Source organism: Gossypium arboreum, chromosome 8 (assembly GCF_025698485.1).
Source record: "Gossypium arboreum isolate Shixiya-1 chromosome 8, ASM2569848v2, whole genome shotgun sequence".
Lineage (NCBI taxonomy): Eukaryota > Viridiplantae > Streptophyta > Magnoliopsida > Malvales > Malvaceae > Gossypium > Gossypium arboreum.
This window is the reverse complement of record NC_069077.1, coordinates 32,599,746-32,622,625: the sequence shown is the minus strand read 5'-3', so window position 1 is coordinate 32,622,625 and position 22,880 is coordinate 32,599,746. Positions and strand designations below refer to the sequence as shown.

At 36.0% G+C, this 22,880-nt stretch overlaps 1 protein-coding gene across 1 annotated transcript; it reads left to right on the top strand.

The window, feature by feature from the left end:
* Nucleotides 1-10,052: 10,052 nt before the first annotated feature.
* On the top strand, nt 10,053-11,702 carry LOC108469287 (uncharacterized). Its single transcript, XM_017770182.2, has 5 exons — nt 10,053-10,125; nt 10,223-10,297; nt 10,409-10,626; nt 11,051-11,218; nt 11,294-11,702. The coding sequence occupies exons 2-5, from the start codon at nt 10,258-10,260 to the stop codon at nt 11,501-11,503; spliced, it is 636 nt and encodes a 211-aa protein (XP_017625671.1). The 5' UTR covers nt 10,053-10,125; nt 10,223-10,257; the 3' UTR covers nt 11,504-11,702.
* The last annotated feature ends 11,178 nt before the right edge of the window (nt 11,703-22,880 follow it).

Below are 22,880 nucleotides of genomic sequence, written 5' to 3'. Positions count from 1 at the left end.
TAAAAGAACGTTGGTATTGATCTAGATTATCGTATAAGACCGTGTTTGGGACACTAGCATCGATTTAAAATTTACGTGTAAGACCATGTCTGGGACATCGACATCGTATCTGTTTTTGTATAAGACCCTGTCTGGGATAGAGGCATCGATACTGAATTACATGTAAGACCATGTCTGGGACGTTGGCATTGTACTTGTCTATGAATATTTATTCCGTTTCTAGATTGTCCGATGATAATGTATGAGATATGAAATGTATAATTCCTACAGGTACGTTCGTATTGTACTTAATTTCTGAATATGAAAGACTGTTCCTGCGAAGTAGGTTTGGAAATCATGGAAAGGAATATGATATGCTTACAAGCAAATGAGCATGGTTAAGTTTATGAACAACTTTGAGAAATGACTATGAATTCTTATTGTTGTTTTGAACTAAATATATATGCTTTATGTAATTAAACCAATTGTGTTTGGCTTACTAAGCTCTTCGTAGCTAACTCTGTGTGATTTCCGTCTGTTTTACAGTTATCTTAGCTAATGAAAGCTCGGGATAATCGAGGATTTTCACCACACTATCAAGCTCTTTTTAGTACCTTTGAAAGTGTTAATATTGCTAAGTATGGCATGTATAGGCTAGAATGTCTATGTATTAAGTTTTGAATTGTATATATGTTATGCCATGTCAATTGGCTAGCAAATGTTTAGTTTTGTGCATAGTTTTGATGCATGTTTTGAAATGTGCTATGTTCTAATGTGATTTGGTCATTTTTGAGTATTGAATTGGTTGGAAATGTTGGTATACTTGTTGCATATTAATGTTTGTAGGATTGGAACCATATGGGGTGGCAAATTGGCTTAAACCAAGCCTGCATTGTGCCACACGGCCAGGGAACACAGGTGTGCCTTGTGGCCTTGTGAGAAAGTCAGTAGCTAGCTAAATTTCACATGGTCATGGCACACGGCCGTGTCTGTTGGCCTTGTTAAAAAGTCAGTATAGGACCTCTTTTTGGTACAGTTGGACGACATGGGTGTATCTTGTGCCCATGTGAGTCACATGGCCTAGTCACACGGGCGTGTGACTTGGTTAGTTTTGAAAATATTGATTAAGTTTTGAAATTTCTGAATGGGTTCGGTTTAGTTTCGACCTTCCCTAAATGTACGTTTTAGGTCTCGTAGATCATCTTAATGAATGAATTGTGGATGAATATTTATGTATTGATATTATATGATATCTGTGAATCTGTGTTACTCTGAAATACTCTGTCTGTCCGGTGACTCCCCTTTCCTATTCTGGTGACGGTTACGGGATAGGGGTGTTACAGGCCAACTGATATAACTTTCCAGTATATCTTTTACTTGAAGTTCTGGGTTCCATCTCAGCCTGTCTTTTCTCTTTACTAAGCTCTTCGGCTTTGTATGCCCCGTCAATAAGTACAACAAATTCTTTTATTTCAAGAATCTCAACTAGCAATTTTATATCTTCATTAAGACCCTCTTCAAACCGCTTACACATTGTGATTTCAGTTGGGATACATTCTCTGATATACTTACTTAGTTAGACAAATTCTCTTTCATACTCAAATACAGTCATATGCCCCTGTTTAAGCTCATAATTTTTTTCCGTTTCTGATCAAGAAATCTCTGATTGATATATTTCTTTTTGAACTCAGTTTGGAAAAATTCCCAAGTAACCATCTCCTTCAGTATAACAGAAATTAAAGTGTTCCACCACTGGTAAGCTAAGTCTTTTAGCAGTGATACAACATATTTTAAATTCAGCTGGTGTACAAGACAATTCATCCAGAACCCTGATAGTGTTTTCTAACTAGAACTCGGCTCTTTCAGAATCATCTTCGGCTGTAGCTCGGAATTATTCAGCCCCATACTTACGAATTTTATCTATAGGAGGCTTACCAATTCTAACAAGTTCTGTATTTTGTGGCATATTGGGAACCAGTTAAGAAACAGGAGGGGGTAGAGGTTGTTGACCAGCCGGGTTTGTTATTACATATTCGGTAAACCATTCATTTATCATTTGGAAGAAGGCTACTTTTGCCTCTCCTCCTCGGCCCTCATATACAGGCCTTCTAATACTAGATGTTGCTCTTTGAACTAAAGTTTGAGCATTGCTCTCAGCTTCTTCGAATTCAGTTTGGTTGGATAACATTACTATATGAAAAACATATTTAAAATGGTCAGGAGATATCACACTATCTCAAGTTATATAATGACATGTATAGCTAAACTCATATATGCTACGTTAGTCTGAAATTGGTTAAATCGTAGCTCTGATACCACTAAATGTAACACTCTTAATCCGTATATGTTGTTGAAATAGGGTTACAAAATATTACCGAAATTTACAAAAACATGTAATAAGCATTTCATATCATTTGACATTTATATTAGAAACAATCATAATGTCCCTTATATGAGCCATCGAGGCCCAAAACATACATTAGAAACAAGTCAAGACTAAACTGGAAACTCAGAGAATTTTTTGCGAAACTTCAAAAATGTTCCTAGGTGTAGGGGACACACACCATGTGGTCAGGCCTTATGGGCATTCAAAATAAGGCACACGGCCGTGTCCCAGCCGGTGCCCTTACTCGTGTAACTCTCTAACTTGGGTCACATGGCCAAGTCACACGCCCATGTGCTAGGTCGTATGAACATAAAACAAAATTGCATTAAATAGGTACAGAGGTCACACGGCCAAGCCACATGCCCGTGTGCTAGGCCATGTGATCAATTCTAAGCATTCTGTTTTGAAATTTTAAAGATGCAGGAGACATACGGCCAAAACATGCACCCGTGTGTTAGGCGGTTTGCACCCGTGTCTCTGTCAGTATGGACAAAATAAGACCATTTCCTAGCCATGTTTCTCACCTAAACTTGTCTTCCACCTACATTAACTCTTAAACACATTCTCGAAGCAATATAAAACATTTAAATCAAGCCAAAACCAAGTCTTATGCAATCATATCATCATATATATCCAATTATCCATACTTAACAATTTGATTACTTACACATATGTTCATATTTGTACCAACTATACCAATTCAAACCATTTTACAATTTGCCTATTAGTTAACCATCAGTCAATTATACCAAAACACATATCAACCATGATAAGGCCATATTCTCATATATATATATATATATATATATATGTATCAAAATGTATCAAACATAAACCATTCAAATGGCTATTCACAACAAAACATTTACATGCCATAAATGGCCAAATTAACCTATACATGCCATGTAACACCCCATACCGTACCCCACAACGGGACGGAATACGAGGCGTTACCTAACTTGAACACATACATTCACACGTTTCTGAGTCACCAAAATTAGGTAAAATTTAAAAATTTTTCGATCTTTATCAAGAACTTCAAAAAAAAGGCCTACGAGGCTCCAAACTTTCATTTAAAACCATTCGGGAATGATTCGGATCTTCCCACAAACTCTGAAAAATATTACTAGACACAGAGGCACATGCCTGTGTGGGAGGGGCAACACGCCCGTGTGACTAGTTTGACATGGTCGTGCTATTGGCCCGTGTGGTTTACACAGTCTAAGCAATACAGGGACACACCCGTGTCCTCTACCCTGTGGAACTAATTCTAAATTCACACCTATAGGGGTTTTCACACAGCCTGGCACACGTCCGTGTCCCTGGCCAGTGTCCTTCACACGGCCATGACACGTCCGTGTCCTAGCCCATGTGCAAAAACCTGGACATTCTATTTCTGACGTCAGCAATTCTTAAGGCTCACACGGCCAAGGCACACGCCTATGTGCTAGGCCATGCCCTTCACACGGCTGAGACACACGGCCGTGTCTCTGCTCGTGTGTTTACTATCATGTATACTAACTTGTAAATTTTACGTTTTGGGGACACACGATGGAATCACACGCCCATGTGGTGGGCCGTGTGTCACACACGGCCTAGACATACGCCCGTGTACCTACCCGTATGGACAAAATGAGGCTATTTACCAAGCCTCTTTTCCACCCTTACATACGTAACCTACGTAAAAAAAATCATTCTATACTAGCACAAGAGTACATCAAATAGCCAAAATAGCCACAATGTACATCATTTCCTTTGTGCAATATACTCATCCATGAAAATATCATCTTCTATTTATAAATATCAAAATGAATATTGACCATTATCCATGGCCTTATACAAAATTAAAGGTATTCATCCCAAGCCAACACATTTGGCTATTTCTCAATAACACATAACATTAAAGTCTAGCCTTATATACGCAAAAACAAGAATTCTAACTATACCAAGTGTTCAGGATGATAGTGTGATCGTATCCTCCAACGACCGATGATCCTCAAGCTATTTAGGCGACACTATAAGAAAATGGAAAAGTAAGGGAGTAAGCATAAAACTTAACAAGAAGCATACAAATACATAGCAATAACCATACCATTCATCAACATGCTCTTAATATAAAATAGTTATAAGCACAACTTACTCATCACACCCCATTACACATCATATAATATATTTTGAACTCACGTCTCATACATACCAAATAGGTACCTGTATCACTCACAACACGGTTATACTTTTCTCTTAATTTTAAACCATAACTCTTACTGTTGAACCATTCAGAACATTTTTGGATATTCAATAAGCCTTAACATGGAATAGGGTGCCGATGCCATGTCCCTGTCATGGTCTTACACTAGCTCAACTCGTAGCCGATGCATGTCCTAGACAGGTTTTACACTGGCTTACATCTCGAGGCTGATGTATGTCCCAGACATGTCTTACACTAGCTCTTGTCTCACTGCTGATGCCATGTCCCAAACATGGTCTTACACGGGCTCTCGTAATGTGGCCGATGCATGTCCCAAAAATGTCTTATACTAGCTCACAATAGTCCATACGTCATGGCATGAATATCTGATTGATTTCCCATGGTTTGAACGGGAATTCTACTATCTTAATTATCATCATGCCTTCTTATTTCCACAATCAAGTAATTCATGCTAATTTAACTCATCGCATATAATGACAATACATTTGTAATATTTGCATACAACTTACCTCAGTTACAAAATATGGTGTCTAGACGGTTTAATCAATTTGTTTGGCCTTCCTCCGGTCTAAGTTCGGATTTAGTATTTCTTCATCTATAATAAAAAAATTCAAAAATTTAATCACTTTACCAATCTAGGATCTAATAATCTATACTTGGGCAAAATGACCATTTTGCCCTTAGACTTTTACAAAATGACCATTTTACCCCTAGGTTTGAAAATTGATTTTTATCGAATTTCCTCATATCAAAAGCCTATGCAAACCATTTTTAATCTTATAGCAATCCAAAATTTCCACTATCTCGCACATTTATCATTAAACTTTCAACTTATACAAAATAGTCCCTATTAGGGTTTTCATGAGAAATCCCTTCACAAAAGTTGTTTATTACACATCTAATACTCATACTCTTCCATAAAATTTTATAAAACTACACATATGCTTTCATGGAAAAACCCTAAACTCTCAACCATTTTGCAAAATAGTCCCCTTAGTAGAAAGCTTATGCTTCAAGGGGTTCAAAAATGTAAAAATCATAAACAAAAAGTATGTAAATTACTTACTTGCAAGAGGAATAAGTTGCTGAAATTTGTGAAGCTCAAAACCCCTAAAAATGGCTAAAAAATTGGTGGAAGAAGGAAGAATGAAAGAAAAAAAGATGATAGCTAGGCTTAGGCATTATTTAATTACACATTATGTCATCCAATTACCTAATGTTGACTTTTCAATATTTTTGTCTCCCATGGCCGGCCGACCAGCCTAAGAACCCCTAAATTAGGTTCTTTAGCCAATTGACACCCTTATCTAACAAAATAGGACTTTTTCACTTTATGCGATTTAGTCCTATTTCACAATTAAGCAAGAAATCGCTAAAATTAATTCACCAAAATTTTCATGCACTACTAATAACATGCTATGACTCCAAAATAATAATAAAATAATTTTTTTTAACTTCATATTTGTGGTCCCAAAACCACTATTCCGACTAGCCCCAAAATCGGGCTGTTACATGCCATTATACCAAAGTTGATATAATAAATATACCAAAAAAAGGGTGATTGATAGCGTGATGTAGCTCCGACCAGCTTCCAACCTTAACGAGCTTCTGGGTTACAATAAAATAGAGAAAATTCATGTTAGTACCCGTGTGATTCTCTAACTTGGGTTACACGGTCAAGTCACACGCCTGTGTGCTAGGCTGTGTGAACATAAAAATTTGCATTAAATAGGTGCAGGGGTTACAAGGCCAAGCCACATGCCCGTGTGTCAGGCTATGTGATCAATTCTGAGCATTTTGATTTGAAATTTAAAGATGTAGAGGACACACAGCCAAAACACACGCCCATCTGTTAGGCCGTGTGTCACACATGCCCGTGTGGACAAAATAGGGCTATTCTTAAGCCATATTTCTCACCCAATTTTGCCTTCCACCTACATTAACACTGACATATTATCAAGCTAATATAATACATCCAAATCAAGCCAATACTAAGTATCATATATGACATATTAATACATATGACCAAGTCTTCATTTTTATAAAGTTAATCTAATACATCAAAAAAAATCTATTAAATATGCCATTTCATCCCTTCATCAATTTATCCATATGATTTCCATCACTCATCCATTTCAAACACATATCAACCATGTATAGACTTTTATATACTCTACAAATCATATCTATTACAAGCTAGTCCAATGGCTAGTTACAACCAAAATCACATACATGCCATTAATGGCCTAATTTAACCTACACATGCCATTATAACCAAAAGTAATTTACTAATTATAACGAAATAAGCCGAGGGATAGTGTGATGTTGCTCTGACCAGCTTCCAAGCAAATTGAGCTTCCGAATTACTATAAAACAGAGGAAATACAACAGAGTGAACATTTATTGCTTAGTAAGTCTGTATAACATGAAATTTAACTTACCATTTAATTAAAATTAAGGTAAGCATATAAAGCATGCTCAAGCAAGATGACCAAAATCCCTAGCACATATCCTCATCAACCATGTTAGACACATATTTTATATAAATGTCAAGGAACATGTATGAACTCAACATTATCAAGTTTCCATGTTCATAACTTTCCTCTTCTTGTATTCATATATCAATTCCATATACTTCATATATATACGGGTAATGATTCACTTTGAATTCATTTATTTTCTCATATCAGGATTTTGTCTATTGAACCATTTAAAATATCGATGGATATCTGAGTAGTACACTTGAAGTATACAAATCTATAATCTATCAATTCATATTCGAAAATGCTCATATGAGTACATAAACAGGAAGCTCATGTGAGCTGTATAACGGGAAGCTTATTATAGCTATAATCAAGAAGTTCATGTGAACCAATAACGGGTAGCTCCGAAGAGTTATGCTCATATGAGTACATAAACAGGAAGCTCATGTGAGCTGTATAATGGGAAGCTTATTATAGCTATAATCAAGAAGTTCATGTGAACCAATAACGGGTAGCTCCGAAGAGTTATTAATTAGAAAGCTCTATATAACCATATATCGGGAAGTTTAAGTGAGCCATATCAAGAAGCTCATGAAAGAGCCTTTTATCGAGAGACTCACGAAGAGCCATATATTGGGACGCTCATAAGAGCTGTGGTGTTTCTACAACACATGCAGAATCTTAACAATCGGGATGCTCCGAAGAGCTATTAACAGGAAGCTCGCGAGAACCATATAATAGGAAGCTTGAGAGGGCTAATAATGGGACGCTCTTTCGAGCTGTGGTGTGTCCACAACATATGCAAGACCACAACCAATTCGGGAGCCCTGTATCCCTTGAAGTTTCATATATTCAAACGAAACTTAACATTTATCAGGCTTTGTCAGATATGTAATCAATTTTTATAAATAACAATTACACAATTCAAATATACAACATACAACATTCAATTCAAACATATAAATATTCACAATTTAGTTACATGAACTTACTTTGACAAGTGTTCGTGAATTGTAATCTACTAATACGATACTTTTTCTTTTCCTCGATCCAATTCTGTATTTGGTTTATCCGGATCTATACGAGTAAATTTAGCTCAATTTAATACAATTCATATTCAATTCAATCCAATTCACTTCTTAAGTAAAATTACTATTTTATCCCTATACTTTTATTTAATTACGATTTCGTCCCTAGGCTCAGAAAATGAAATTTATGCAATTTAATCCTTATTCCAAGCCTAGCTGAATTTCATATATCACAATAATAGCCCATGTATTTCATAAAATTTAGAATTTTTTTGTGAATTTACATCTTTACAATTTAGCCCTTAAATCATAATTTCATCAAAATTCACTTTACAAAAGTTGTTTATCTATCAACAACCTTCATTTTTTACCATAAAACTTCATAATTCATGCATACTCATCCATGGAAAAACCCTAGTACTTTGATTTCTTTACAAATTAATTCCTGAGATAGCTAAATTAAACTATTACGATATCGGAAATATAAAAATTACTAAAAATGGGACAAGAAAACATGACCTATGGACCAAAATGAAATAAAACAGAATTAAATGGAAAAAATAAAAAATAAAACAAGACTAAATTAAAACAAGTTGAAAAAGCAGAAAGACCCAAGGAAAAAATAGACTGTTCCACGAAAACAATCGGATCCTACTAAGCAATTGGGTCGGGTTCTGGGTCGCGTCAAAATGATGTCGTTTTGGGCGTTTGAGACCAATCCCAAAACAACACCGTTTCAGAGGCCTATAAAAGTAAAAAAATTCTATAAAAAAAAAATCATTTCCTCCGCGTTTTTTAAAAAAAAATCCCTTCCTTACTCTTTTTTCTCTAAACACAGCCCAAGGTCCAACCACTGGGCTGTCGGGAGCCCGCTATGGCCACCAGTCATCGGCGATGGCAACCGTCGCCTCCGGTGGCCGGAGTCCAAAAAAACCTCCTTTTTTTTGCCCCTTTTTAACCCTAAAGTTCGGATCTAAAGGAAAATGCCTTAAAAAATAAAAAAAAGAACGAAAAAATTTCAGCTTTCGCCCTTTTTTGCTGTACACCCTTTCATATCCCCCTTTATCGAAGCCCAAACGACACCCTAATGGGTTCAGTGGCTTTCGTGATCGTAAGAGATCCTCGATGGTGGCGCGGCACAAAGTGGCAGGTGAATATATTTTATTTATATTATTTTTTATTTGCTTCGAATCTAAAAATAAAATAGAGTAAATCACTTTTTTTTTAAATGTTCGTATCCGATTTCTATTTCCAAAAAATCTCCTTTAATACAATCTGTTTCTATGGCTTTTATAACCATATATTACATAGTGTTTATTACATTTTTTTTGTATTTTCTTCTTGTTTTTGCTACTTTGTTTTTGTCCTCTTTCGTTTTTTTTGCAAGTAGTGGTGCGCGGTCAATGGTGACGACGGGAAGTGCACCTTTATCATTTTGGTGCAATGGTGGCAGAGGCGCGTTAGGCCTCGGGTGGCGAACACTTGACATGAGGGTTGCTTTCTAAAAAAAAGTTTAGGTTATGGGCTTATTGGGTTTTAGGGTCAGGTTATATATTTTAGGCCTTGAGTTTTTTTTTTTTGTATTTGGGCCATTATCTTGTAAATGGACTTGGTCTTTATTTTAGTTTTTATTTTGTTTATTTATTTTTTTTGGTTTTGGGCCGGACTTACATCTTAATTTCCTGTCACTTGGGAGTCAAATAATTTTGAAGCAAAAAACCATTTCCTTTAAATAATATCAATGAGGATAGTAAAACCATGAGATGCAGATGCGTTGGAAAAGAAAAAAATAGTTGATAAATGCAGCACGTGATCATGTAAAATCCCCATGTTTCAACTTACATATTTTAATGTATAAAATCAGATGCAGATCCAACATGATTCCTTTTGATCGTTTAATCTAACTATATGCATCAACTTTAATTTTTAAAATAAGAAATATTAGGCGTAGCTTAAAATAGAGTATGTATTACTATTACTTAAATCCTCAGAAAAGCTATCCCTCGAATTACCCCAAATATCAGACTTCCATCAAGGAAGGTATAACTTCCAAGTAATGCTATATTGTTATACGTTTTAAGCTTAGGATAATATTAGTATATATTTGGTTCATAATTTATTTATTGAAAATGCACAGTTGAAGATAAATAGATAGATCGACGGTAACCGACCATGTCTCTCCACTATGACGGGAGAGCCATCATCATTCAAGGTGAATATATATATTATATGCTTTCATTTCTACATACTGCATCGATGGTTTGAATATGTACATCATCCAACACAAATGATGATGGTGGTGGTGGTGGTTATGTTCTGTCAGATGAGAAGGAAGAATCGTTGTGTGAAGACGGTGTCTTCATTGAGATAAAAAAGCTTGGAGGGAACTGTCGTAGAATTCGGTCCAAAATTGGAATTGAAGCCAGCCTTGATACTGTTTGGGACATTTTGACTGACTACGAGAAGTTGGCTGATCTTATTCCGGGTCTTGCTGTCAGCAAAGTTGTTGAAAAAAATGACAAGTTTGCTCGACTTTTTCAGGTTAATTATTTATCCCTTTCCACTTTTTATTGTCTTACCATAATCAGTTTTTTTTTTTTTTAAGAAATATTCTGAACCGTGTTTTATTAGCAAAAGTATTTGAAAGTGATGTTGTGGCTACTGCAGTAATAGGAATGATATATTGGGAGACAGAGGCGACAATGGCATGTAGGATCAACTTGTCTTGCCTAACCCAATACATATAAGGAAACGAAAATTGGTTTGAGTTAAAAAAGGCTTGATTTCATTCATACAATTGTAGGTCGATTTATATTAACAGTCATATTTAAATTTGAAGACAATAGTGGTACATGAGGGTGGGTAGTGATGATATATGTCCCTTACACTCAAACTAACTGTGTTGTTTAAATCTAATTGTTGATGGATTGAAAAGTGGTGTGGTTAATCACATTGGTTTCAACAGATTGGACAGCAAAACTTGCCATTGGGTTTGAAATTCAATGCTAAGGGAGTTTTAGATTGTTATGAGAAAGATGTTGAGATTTTGCCTCATGGTAAAAAACGTGAAATTCAATTCAAGATGGTTGAAGGTGACTTCACACAGTTTGAAGGAACATGGTTGCTTGAACAGGTAACAACATACTAATTCCATCATCTAATTGCATTTCCATTGGAGTAAAACTTTCCTAATAACGGGATTGTGCAGTTTAGTAAAACAAAAAATGAAGACAATCATGAAGTAATTGGTGGTGAAGAATCCTCCCACACAACACTTTCGTATTTGGTTGATGTAAAGCCCAAGCTGTGGTTGCCTATTCGTCTTGTTGAAGGCAGGCTTTGTAAGGAGATAAAGACCAACCTTTCCTGTATACGTGATGAAGCCAAGAGAGTTATAACTGCTTTCACCTCTCTTTAGCATTATCTGTTTACATGTTTAACAAAATTTTTACCTATCAATTACTTTTTGGTTTACATGTTTAATAAAATTTCTCTGAGTATGATGGTCACTTTGATGAAAATGTATAATACATATTTCTTATCCACAGGGAATGGGGTTGTACAATCTTGACTTTTAATAAAAATCTATCAACAAAAAAAATCAATTTTAGTAAAAATATGATGTTTCATGGCATTTTCTTGGCTTAAACTATAAAATTTACAATTTTCCTTTTTCTGTCTATTGTAAAGAAATTCACTTTAAAACATTTAATGTGCCAAACTTTTTCACGTTTCATTTTCCTTTTTATCAAGAAGGGAACATCATAATATTAAATAAAATTTACCCAAATGTTTAGTATGTAAACTTTTTGATATTGTGTATAATAAGGGAGGAGTAGAGAGGAAAGGAGAGTGATTGTTATGAAGGTTGGTTCATCTAATTGAGGTGGAGAGTTAGGAAGTTATAGAGAGTAGTGGAGAAGAGAGTATAAAGGTTGAGCGCTGAAAGAGTGTTGACAACATGTAAGCTTGGTATTCTGACTCTGATGATAAAGTAGTGTTATATCCCATTCGAGTTAAGACATGTGGCAAGCCAAGAGAACATCTAAATAGTAAGCCTATCACTAGTAGGCTAAGAGGTCTTGGGTAGTGGATGGTGACTGCACCACGGCGTACAAATGTGAAGCAAAGAATTAGCACAAAGTATCATAAATTAAAGTGGTTTGACCACAAGTGTGACAAATAAGTTGTAATATTTTTAAGTGTTACAATAAGACACTTTCAAGTATTCTAGAGATCGAATGATAATGTGACTAACAATAATAATGCATGCCACTAAAAAAGTCTAGTTAGCTAATCACTATGTATTATATTACGACAAATCAACACCAAAAATTAATTTCACTAAACAAAACCTAGAAGGATTAATTGAATAATAGATAAAAGTGATTGATTGATATTATGTTGCTAGTTAAAGCTTAGATTAGGGATTTAAATTTTTTAAGGGATAATATATGTATGTGTGAGAGGTATAAGAATTAATTATAATTTAATGATGTAAATAAAATATGATTTTTAGGTTAAATTACTAAATTATGTTTTGAGTGAAATTTAATAATATACAAAATATAAAAGTAATAGAATACAAAATACAATTAGTTTAATTAATAAATTTTAGTGAATTTGGAAAAGTTAGGTCTCATTTTTTTTTTTGAATAATTTGACTGGATTTTATTGATCAGAATCAAATAATATAATGGGGATGAGTTTCTGTAGAACTTTGAAACTAAGACCTAAGAAAAGAGAGACTAATAAAAAAGGAGAAACAACCCCAAATAAGAGTAAATGGCCCAAGATAAAACGAATAAAATAAAAAATAAAACTAAATAAAGAAATGAGAAACCTAATCCAGTCACTGTCAACAGCTAGTACCCATTAATGAGGAATGCCTCCCCACTACTTAAAACACATTATCCTCGATGTGAAAGAAAAAGGAAAACAAATATGTGAAAGAAAAAGGTTTTAGAAAAACTCCTCATGTAGTCACTGCCATTCATTCATAGTTGCAATGAGGACAAGGTTCAGTGTCGCGAGGAGGAGAGGAAGGAGGGGAAGGCGTTTGTCGGCTAAGTTGACGTGTTAGGGTGCCGAGAATCGACGCCAGATGCTGTTGACTGCGAAGGAAGGTTCAGCGGTGGCACAACTTCTAGTCTTAACCATGGTGGTGGGGGTGGGGGAGAAGAGGGATGGCGGTTAGAGGGTTATTTAGGTGAAAATGAGGAAAAGTTTAAGGTTTGAAGGTGTAGAATAAAGGGTGTTTGGTTGTAGGGTGGGTGTTTGGATACAGGTTTTGGGTAAGTATTAAGTAGGGATGTGCTATTCTTACTTAGAATAAGGATAGAATAAGGGAGGCTTGTGGAAGTATGGCAATTCCTAAGTTTTTTTCCTCACCAGTTTACCTAGACAAATGAATAGAAATTTATTGATATCCAAATAAAATAAAATAAAATAAAAAATAAAAATAATAAAATAAAATAAAATAATAAATAATAAATAATAAAATAAAAATAAAGAAAAATAAAAATTGGGTTGCCTCTCAACAAGCGCTTGTTTAACGTTGCTAGCTTGACGTCTCAACTACTATTGAGGTTGTTCGAACTGAATCCTTTCATTTGTATGAGCTTGAAAATTCTCATTTTTTACCACATTCACCATATTTAGGTTCAATCTTCCTTGTGCCTCTTTCTTTGGTTTCGTATTTTTCTCCAAGAAAATCTTATGTGTGCCTGTCAAGGGGTTAATCCATTTTAAGTCAACAATGGTATCATCATTCTCCAAAAATGCACGCTTGAGATGCTCGGGAAGTGGTTTTAATTTATGATATGGTGCCTGCGCAACAGAAGGTTGAAGTTTAGTATCCATAGGAGCCAATAATTTATTAATAGATTCAAAATCATCAAACATCATTTTAGATTTATCTCCATAAGATGACTCAAAAGTTTTTTCTACTAATGAGTCAATTATGTCGACACAGTTTACGTTCAAGATTTCAATTGGGTGACTAATAGCATCGTAAACATTAAACTTCACAATCTCCCCATCAAACTCCATCGTGAGGGTTTTACTAGGCACGTCAATCTTAGTATTTGTAGTACTAAGGAAAGGTCATCCTAACAAGATGTCTGAAGACCTAGGAACATTATCCTCTTCCATTTTTATTATATAAAAGTTTGCAGGGAATATAAGTCCATTGACTTTCACTATACGTCCTCGAGGACTCTTTCAGGATGCACACTAGACCTGTCTGCTAACTGAATGATAACACCACCTATTTTCGTCAAAAAATCCACGTTAAGTGATTCATAAATAGAAAAATGCATGACATTTAAGGAGACCCTTAAATCACACATAGCTTTTTAATTCCTAAGTGACCTATTTTGCATGGTATTGCAAACATGCCCCTATCTTTGCATTTTGCTGGCTTCCTCCGCTGTAACAATGTGGATTCATTCTCACCAACGCTTACTCTTTCATTACCAGTTAATTTTTGCTTGTTGGTGCAGAACTTTTTAAGGAACTTGGCATATCATGAAATTTGTTTGATGACATCCAATAGTAGTATGTTGATTTTAACATTTCTGAATGTTTCGATGATCTCCTTGTCCTTTCTACCTTTCCGACATTAGTTCAATCGTCCTGGGAATAGAGGTTGAATTATGGACAATGGAGGTTTCGTTCAGACGTATTCATCATTCTCGTGCTTTTCTTGGGTAGGATCTTGGCCAAGATTTTGCCAGGAATTGGTTCCAATACTTTTCCACTTCGCAATGTCACTGCATTTGTGTGTTGTCTTGAATTAGGTTCCGTTTGTGATGACAGCTTCCCTTGAGAATTCATTTTCTCAATTGATGTGGTCAATTCTCTTGTAGACGCCTCAGTTTTCTGTTGAAACTCTTTTGTTTTTGGAAATTAAGAGTTTACTATTGGAAATTAAGGGCATTAGCTGCTAATTTATTGACCATGGTTTCTAGAGAGGTACCTGAATCTCGCAGCTGCTGTGGAAACTAGTTTTGGTATGGCTGGTTATACTGCAGGTTTGCCCCATAACTCAAGTTAGGATGGTCTTTCCATCCTGGGTTGTAGGTATCAGCGTAGGGGTCATGTCGCTTTTATGGTGGCCTAGAAAAGTTTCTCACAACATCCAAATGAGCCATAGTATCATCATACAAACTAGGACATGCATCAGTTGTATGTTTAGGTGTCGCACATATTCCGCTAGTCGGGTTGGTTTTTCTTTTTCTGCAATAAAAGAATTCACAATATTAGTAAGTCTATCAACTTTATCTTCTAAGGTTGAATTACTTAGCTAGTGAACCCTTCTAGGGGGCTCAGGATTGGCTTGAAATTGCTGAGTATTTGCAGCCATTGTAGATATCAAGTCCTTTGCTTATTGGGGAGTCATATTGACCAACGCTCCTCCACTAGCGGCATCCACCATATTCATCTGTATGGGGTTTAAACCTTCATAAAAGAATTGGAGCAGAGACTGTTCCGTAATACCATGTTGTGGGCAACTTGCACACAACATCTTAAATAGCTCCCAATAGTCATAAAGAGACTCTGATTCTTTTTGCCTTATCCCAACTATCTCCTTTCTTAACCTAGCTGCACGTGATGCTGGAAAAAACCTGTTGAGAAACAAAACGAGAAAGATCAGCCTAAGTTATAATAAATCCAGGGGAAAGATAAAACAACCATTCCCTAGTAGAATCTGCTCAGGAAAAAGGAAAAGCATGCAATTTGATTTGGTCCTCAGTTACATCTTGAGGTTTCATGCTAAGACAAATCATATGAAACTTTTTTAGATGTTTGTGGGGATTTTCATTTTGCAACCCACGAAAAGTTGGCAGTAATTGGATTAATCTTGACTTCAGTTTAAAATCAATATCTATAGTAAGATACGCTATGCACAATGGCGATTGTTCTACCGAAGCTTCGGCCAGTTGCCGAATCGTTTGAGCCATTGCTTAATGTGCTAGATTTAGGTTTTTGTTAACCCTAGCGTTAAGCACTTATTCTGGTGAATCGACTTCTACTTTTTCACTTTCAAGTGTTTGAGTAGGGTTCTCGCAGTCTTCTCTATTTCTGAATCAAACGCAAGAATATTTGGAGTAGATTTGGTCATAAGAAATAAAGAAATGAGATCAGTACGTTACTAGTCCCCTGGAACGGCACCAAAATTTGATGCGATCGTTGATAGAAGCAAATATATCCCATCCCAATAAAATAATGAAAATAATAGTATAAGGAAAATAAGGTCAAATCCTCAAGGACTGGATTTGCATAAGTTCCTGTTCCTCGAAACCCCAGACGGAGTCGTACCCAAGAAAACTTGCGTACCTGGAAAAAAATTAAAAAACAGAATTCAAAGTTTAATTGATTTGAAATTACGAAAATTAAAATTAAAATTGTAACGAAAGACAGAGTTGAGTAAGAGAGAGTTTTTTTATTATGGAGAGATTCCAGCCTCCTGTTGTCTCGATTCGCCTTGGGTTCAATCCTCGGCTTTTAGGTTATCCTTCTTAAACAAAATAAGCTAGTTATAGTGGAAGAGGATGCCTACGACCACCAGCTCTAAGATTTTAGACTTACTATTTAGAGGAACCTGACTCTAGCCAATAATCGCTTTTGTGGGACCATCTTATGCTAGATCATCACTTCTCAATGGCGAATGCCACGCCATTTTGTCTCTTGGGCTCGCCAACCTCTAATGCAGTAAGCTAATAAACTGATTGTGCAACTTTCTCAAAACATACAAAGCGGCCTCCTTTGCACAAGATGAAAAGATCACTTTTGAAGGGACATGGACGGAAGCATCAGTCCTGTAGTGCAGAGAAGCAATGAATACTTGTTGAGAAGGCTAAGCGTGGATTCTAAGCCTCATGAACCATTTTTGGGGAATTTCGATAACCTTTGGCTAGATAAATTTAGTGGCTCATACTTTTGGGGAAAAATAAATATAATGAAAATGGAATTTTTATTAAATAATATGAAGGGAAATAAGACTAAGCTTTTTGGGAGAGGGAGTGTTTACAGAAAAGATAAATAAAATCTATGTCACTCCATCCCCTATTTATAATACTAGAAAATCTAGTCTATTCTTGATTAAATTCTAAAAGATAAATATAAATAAATAAAGATAATTAAAGATAAATGAAGATAAAAGCTAAAATTAAATCTAAATAATAATCTTTAACAATTATCCTAATATAATTAAAAATTAAATAGAGTCTTGTGTTTATAAAATCACTTCTTTGCACTTTTGCCCCCAACTCTTCCACACTTTGCATTTTTGGCACCACTTCCTTCCTACTTCGCATGTTGGCCCATTTTATCTTTAAATTCACGCTTTTTTCCCCTAAATTTCCTTTTTCCTTCAATTTAGTCCCTACAAGATAAAAAACCATAAATAGCTCAAATTAGTAGGATCATACTCCAAATAAATGTGTAATTAATACATAAAAATGTTATTCTAAAGTATTATCACTTTCATTTCTGCTATCCTTATCTTTTCAGATCTTTTATAGAGACTCTTTAATTTAGGTTTCTTAGCCATCTCTCCTACTGTTTGCATTGAAGGTGGACGATATCTGCTCCCTCCAGGTACTTTTTCTCTCTTTTTCTTAATGCTTTTTTTGCAAGTTCATGGGCATAACCATTTCCTGATTTTTGAACAAACTGGAAATTGATTTCTTAGAAATGTTGTTTTTTGCTTTGAATGTCTCAGATAATCGCCCCTATAACTGATTTGTTTATCGCTGTTGAATTACTTTTCTTTATGAGCGTTCTTGAATCCCCTAAAACGTCTACTAATTGAAAACCCAATGAGTTCTCTAACTTTACTGCTTGTAACCCTGCATGTGCCTCTGCCATGAACGAAGACGATGTTGTGAAATTGAGGACTATTTTTGAGGCTAAAAACTCACCCATCTCCCTCCAAACCACTAGACCTGAGGCCGATCTGGAGTATTTTCCATCGAAAGCTACGTTAGAATAAATAGCTACTCTCGCTTTCCTTTCTTCCCATCTCTGTCTTCTACCACCATCTGAAGTAAGTGATTTTTCCTCCAACCCATTGATCTCTGCTATATAACTTTGGAGTCGGTTCGATAAATCTCTTCCTATCATTATTTTCCCCTTGTGAACTAACTGATTTCTTAAACTCCAGATTGTCCAAACATCACAGCAAAACAGTCGGCATTGTTTGCTGTTACCTATGGTAAAAACCCAGGTAAGCCATTCCCACAAACCTTGAATATTAATATTAATGACCCATGAGAGATTTAAATTCTGTCATGTCTCTATTATTGTAGGGCATTGTCAAAAAACGTGGTTGTTATCTTCTTTTGCATTTTGACACCGAGGACAGGAAATATTTGCAGCCACTCTTTTTATTTGAGATTTGCTAGAGTATGAATAAAGTTCCAGGAAATACGCTATATAGTGATAGCAATTGTTGAAGGGAGATCTAAATTCCATAGCTTTCTGTAGAAATTTTTTGCTTCGGCTTGTATTAAATAAGCACTAGGATCCATATTAGCCTCTTGTAATAGTTTGTAGGCACTTCTAACTGAAAATTAGCCAGAATGTTCTCCTCGCCAGACTTGAAAATCATCATGTTCATCTTCTGCCAAAGGAATTTGCAGAATCTTTTGTACTGTGTCCGCTTGAAAGGTATTAACTATTAGATCAATCTTCCATTTGCTTGTTGAAGCATCAATTAGGTCCGAAACTAACTCTATTTCTATATTGTTGGAATTATCATTGATTCTATCTGTATCAACTCTCGGTACCCACCGATCATCCCAAACATATATTTGATCTCCCCTACCGAATCGCCAATATAGGCAGTCTTACAGTAACCGTTTTGTTGCCCACACGCTTTTCCAATAAGTAAAGGTAAATTCCCTAACTGTGCATTGATAAAGTCTGAATTTGGATAATATTTGGCTTTTAAAACCTTTGCTAATAAAGAATTTGGAAAATTAATAAGGTGCCTGTAACACCCCTTACTTGTACCCGAGACCGGCACCAAGTAAGAGGCGTTACCAGACATGTACTCGAACATTTTCGAGAATTATGGGTTATAAAAATTTCGTTCCAATTTGAACCCAATCAAACAACATCTTAGTGTCCCTAATATGAGCTTATGGGGCCCAAAACATATATTGAGAAAGGTCCGAGACTAAACCGAGAACCTGAGAAAGTTCTTGAAAAATTTTCTAAGTTAAGCCTTACATGCCCGTGTAGAGGCAATGCACACGCCCGTGTGCTTTGGGACATGCTCGTGTCCCCTACCTGTATGGAATTAATTGAATTTACTTTTCATTTCGAACCTACAGGGGTTTTCACATGGCCAAGCACACACCCTTGTCCCTGGCCCATGTCCTTCGCACGGTCTAGACACGCCCGTATGGTCGCCCGTGTCCAAAAACTTGAGCATTTTGTTTATGATGTCAACATGCATTTAGAGGCACATAGCCAAGACCCACGCCCATGTTCTAGGCCGTGTCTTCCACACGGTTGAGACACCCGGCCATGTCTCTATCCGTGTGATTACTACCATGCATTCTAACTTAATATTTTTAGGTGCAGGGGACACACGGCCATTCCACACACCCATGGGGCGGTTTATGTGTCACACACAGCCTAGACACACGCCCGTGTGTCCACCTGTGTAGACCTTGTTAGGCTATTTTCCAAGCCTTAGGTCACCCTCTAATAACCATATCCACTTATAGTTTTCAGTAACACTTAACATGGTCTAATTATACTCTTAAATAGCCCTAATATACCTCATTGCATGTAAACCTCATATCATCAGTTTTTATACATGCTAAGTTGTCCCCTTTATATTAAGGATTTACATGACTTGTAACTCAATTAAGATTGGCTCGTTATCTTAACTCATTGCCAAAATTGTGGCCTAACACCCCATGTGATTTGGTCATGCTACATATGACTAATTGTAATACACTATATATAATCATCACAAGAACATTGGAACATAACATGCACAATTTGGTAGGTCATAACCTACACCAACATGAGCCAATTTCCATGGCCATAAACAAGTGAATATGTATACTTTTATAAGCCTTCATATTGGCTAATCAAATGACACATATAACAAAATAACAAAAGGCCTATACATGCCATTGAACAAAATAAGAGTATCTATATACCAAAGATAGACAAGATGATAGTGTGTTGACTCTCCAACCATCTCCTGATCTTCACAAGTCCACAAGCTCTGTAAGACAGGGAAAAGAGAGGGGTAAGCATTTACATGCTTAGTATGCTCGAATAACTGGAAAGTAAACTTACTGATTAATTAGCATGCATCCATATTAGGCAATAAAACCAACAAGCATAAATAGTTTCCCTATTACATGCACTCAATCAACTAGTTAGTCTCATAACAATGCACCATATAATTTGTCTTAGATCAGCTCATCATTCAACATTTTCATTTTTATATCTCATGTTAATCCCGTTGGGTTTCTCGGATGTCTTGATGGATTATCCATTTACCGTCAAGTCATAAGAGCGATCATCTCAAGTATGCACTATCGCGAACCTCACATCATACGGCGGGATTACCAGTCTAGGCTAAATCCCCCGCAATGTAAACTTCTAGGGTGATGTCAGGATTACCAGTCCAGCCTAAATCCTTTGCAGCGATAAGCACCCGTAATAAGCTCAGATCTGAATTACCAGTCCAGGCTAAATTCAAACCCTAGTCGGATTATTCGTCCGAGCTAAATCCACAATGCACACATATTCTTCGGGAGGCTCGATCACTCAAAGAACACCTGTCCGGGCTAGATCTTTCCTATATTTGAGATCAGCCGATTATCCATTTGGGCTAAATCCTTTTCTGCAACACATGCAGGATCTCAAGTTATGTAAGCCATGGTTTATCCATCGAATTTCCCTTTTTAACTTCAACCGGGACATTTATTATCATTTCATTATTATTAACATACTTTATGGATTTTCATGTCATCATTATAACCAATTATCATACATTCATAACACATGTAACTAGGCATATTAATAGTTTACTTAAAGTTATTCGAACTTACTTGGTATCCGTTTCAGTTTCGCGTCTCGGTTATTCCGAAACCTTTCATTTTTCTCCATCGACCTCTGAAATTTGTTCTTCGGGGTCTATAACAATAAAAAAGGTCCTTTTAGGGGTTTTTCATGAAAATCACCTAAGAAAAGATGTTTAACACACATCCAACTTTTATATTCCTCCATATAACATTAAAGAATGAATATGTCACACATGGGTCACTTTGAAAATATGAACCCTAACTTAAAATATGGGTAGAAATGGAGAGAGTAAGCTACCAGGATTTTAAAAATACAAAGAACATTAAAAACAGGGCTTGGAAGCACTTACTTTTGAGCTTGAAAAGGTTGAAAACCCTAGCTATGGAGAGATTGAGAATTTCAGCTAGATGAGGGAGAAGAATGGCTGATTTTTGCCTTCATTTTCCCATTTTATTTCATTAATTAGCCAAATGACCAAAATGCCCTTAACCACTTTCTTTCAAATTTCATCCATACATGTCCATTTTTGTCCAAAAACTTAGAAATTGGGAAATTGATCTTTAAGCTCATCTAATTAATAATCTAAAGCAATTTCATACAAATTGCTTCTAGAATCCAAGTTTTACAATTTATTCGATTTGGTCCTTATTTTCCAATTATACACCTTACTCATAAAATTTCTTCATGAAACTTTAACACATGCATATTATCATATTCTAGACCTCATGATAATCATAAAATAAATATTTCAATGTCAGATTTGTGGTCCCGAAACCACTGTTCTGACTAGGCCCTATTTTGGGATGTTACATTTCTCCCCCTTAGGGACTTTCGTCCTCGAAAGTCTTACCAGTAAACAGGTTCGGGTATTGGTTTCTCATGGTTTCTTCTGGCTCCCATGTAGCCTCTTCTACACCATGTCGATGCCATAAGACTTTTACCACATCTTTATTTCTCATCTGTTTAACTTCACGAGCCAAAATCTTGACCGGTTCTTCACCATAAGTTATGTCCAGTTTAATTTCGATCCCCGTCGGTGAAATCACATGAGAGGAGTCTGATTAGTATCGCCTGAACATAGATACATGGAATACATCATGAATATTTTCCAGTTTTGGTCACAATGGCAAGCGATAGGCTAATGGTCCAACTCTTTCAGTGTTCTCGTATGGTCCATTAAACCGCAGACTCAATTTGCCTTTCCGGCCAAATCTCAATACCTTTTTCCATGGAGATACTTTCAAGAATAATTTATCTTTGACTTGGAACTCAATCTCTTTTCTTTTCAGATCAACATATGACTTTTGGTTATCCAATGCCGCTTTTAAGCAATCACGTATCACTTTAACCTTTTCTTCAGTTTCCTTGATTAGATAAACTCCGTGAGTCTGACTCTCCTTGAGTTATATCCAATACAATGGAGTTCAGAACTTTCTGCCATATAAGGCCTCATAAGGCAACATCTTCAAACTTATTTGAAAACTGTTGTTGTAGGCGAACCCTACCAATTGCAGGTATTTTTCCCAATTACCCTGAAATTCAAGGATGCAACATTGTAACATATCTTCAAGAATCTGAATCATCCGTTCAGACTGACCATCAGTCTGTGGGTGAAAAGTTGTACTGAAACTCAACCTAGTACCCAAGGCTTCTTGTAACTTCTTCTAAAATCTCGAAGTGAATCTTGGGTCTCTGTCTGAAATAATCGATAATGGCACCCCGTGTAATCTCAC

What these genes read in the sequence shown, in the direction of transcription:
- LOC108469287 (XM_017770182.2), top strand. Translation starts at nt 10,258, where the DNA reads ATGTCTCTCCACTATGACGGGAGAGCCATCATCATTCAAG. An exon ending in AGTTTGCTCGACTTTTTCAG is followed by an intron (nt 10,627 to 11,050) that starts GTTAATTATTTA and finishes TGGTTTCAACAG; the next exon opens with ATTGGACAGCAAAACTTGCC. An exon ending in GAACATGGTTGCTTGAACAG is followed by an intron (nt 11,219 to 11,293) that starts GTAACAACATAC and finishes GGGATTGTGCAG; the next exon opens with TTTAGTAAAACAAAAAATGA.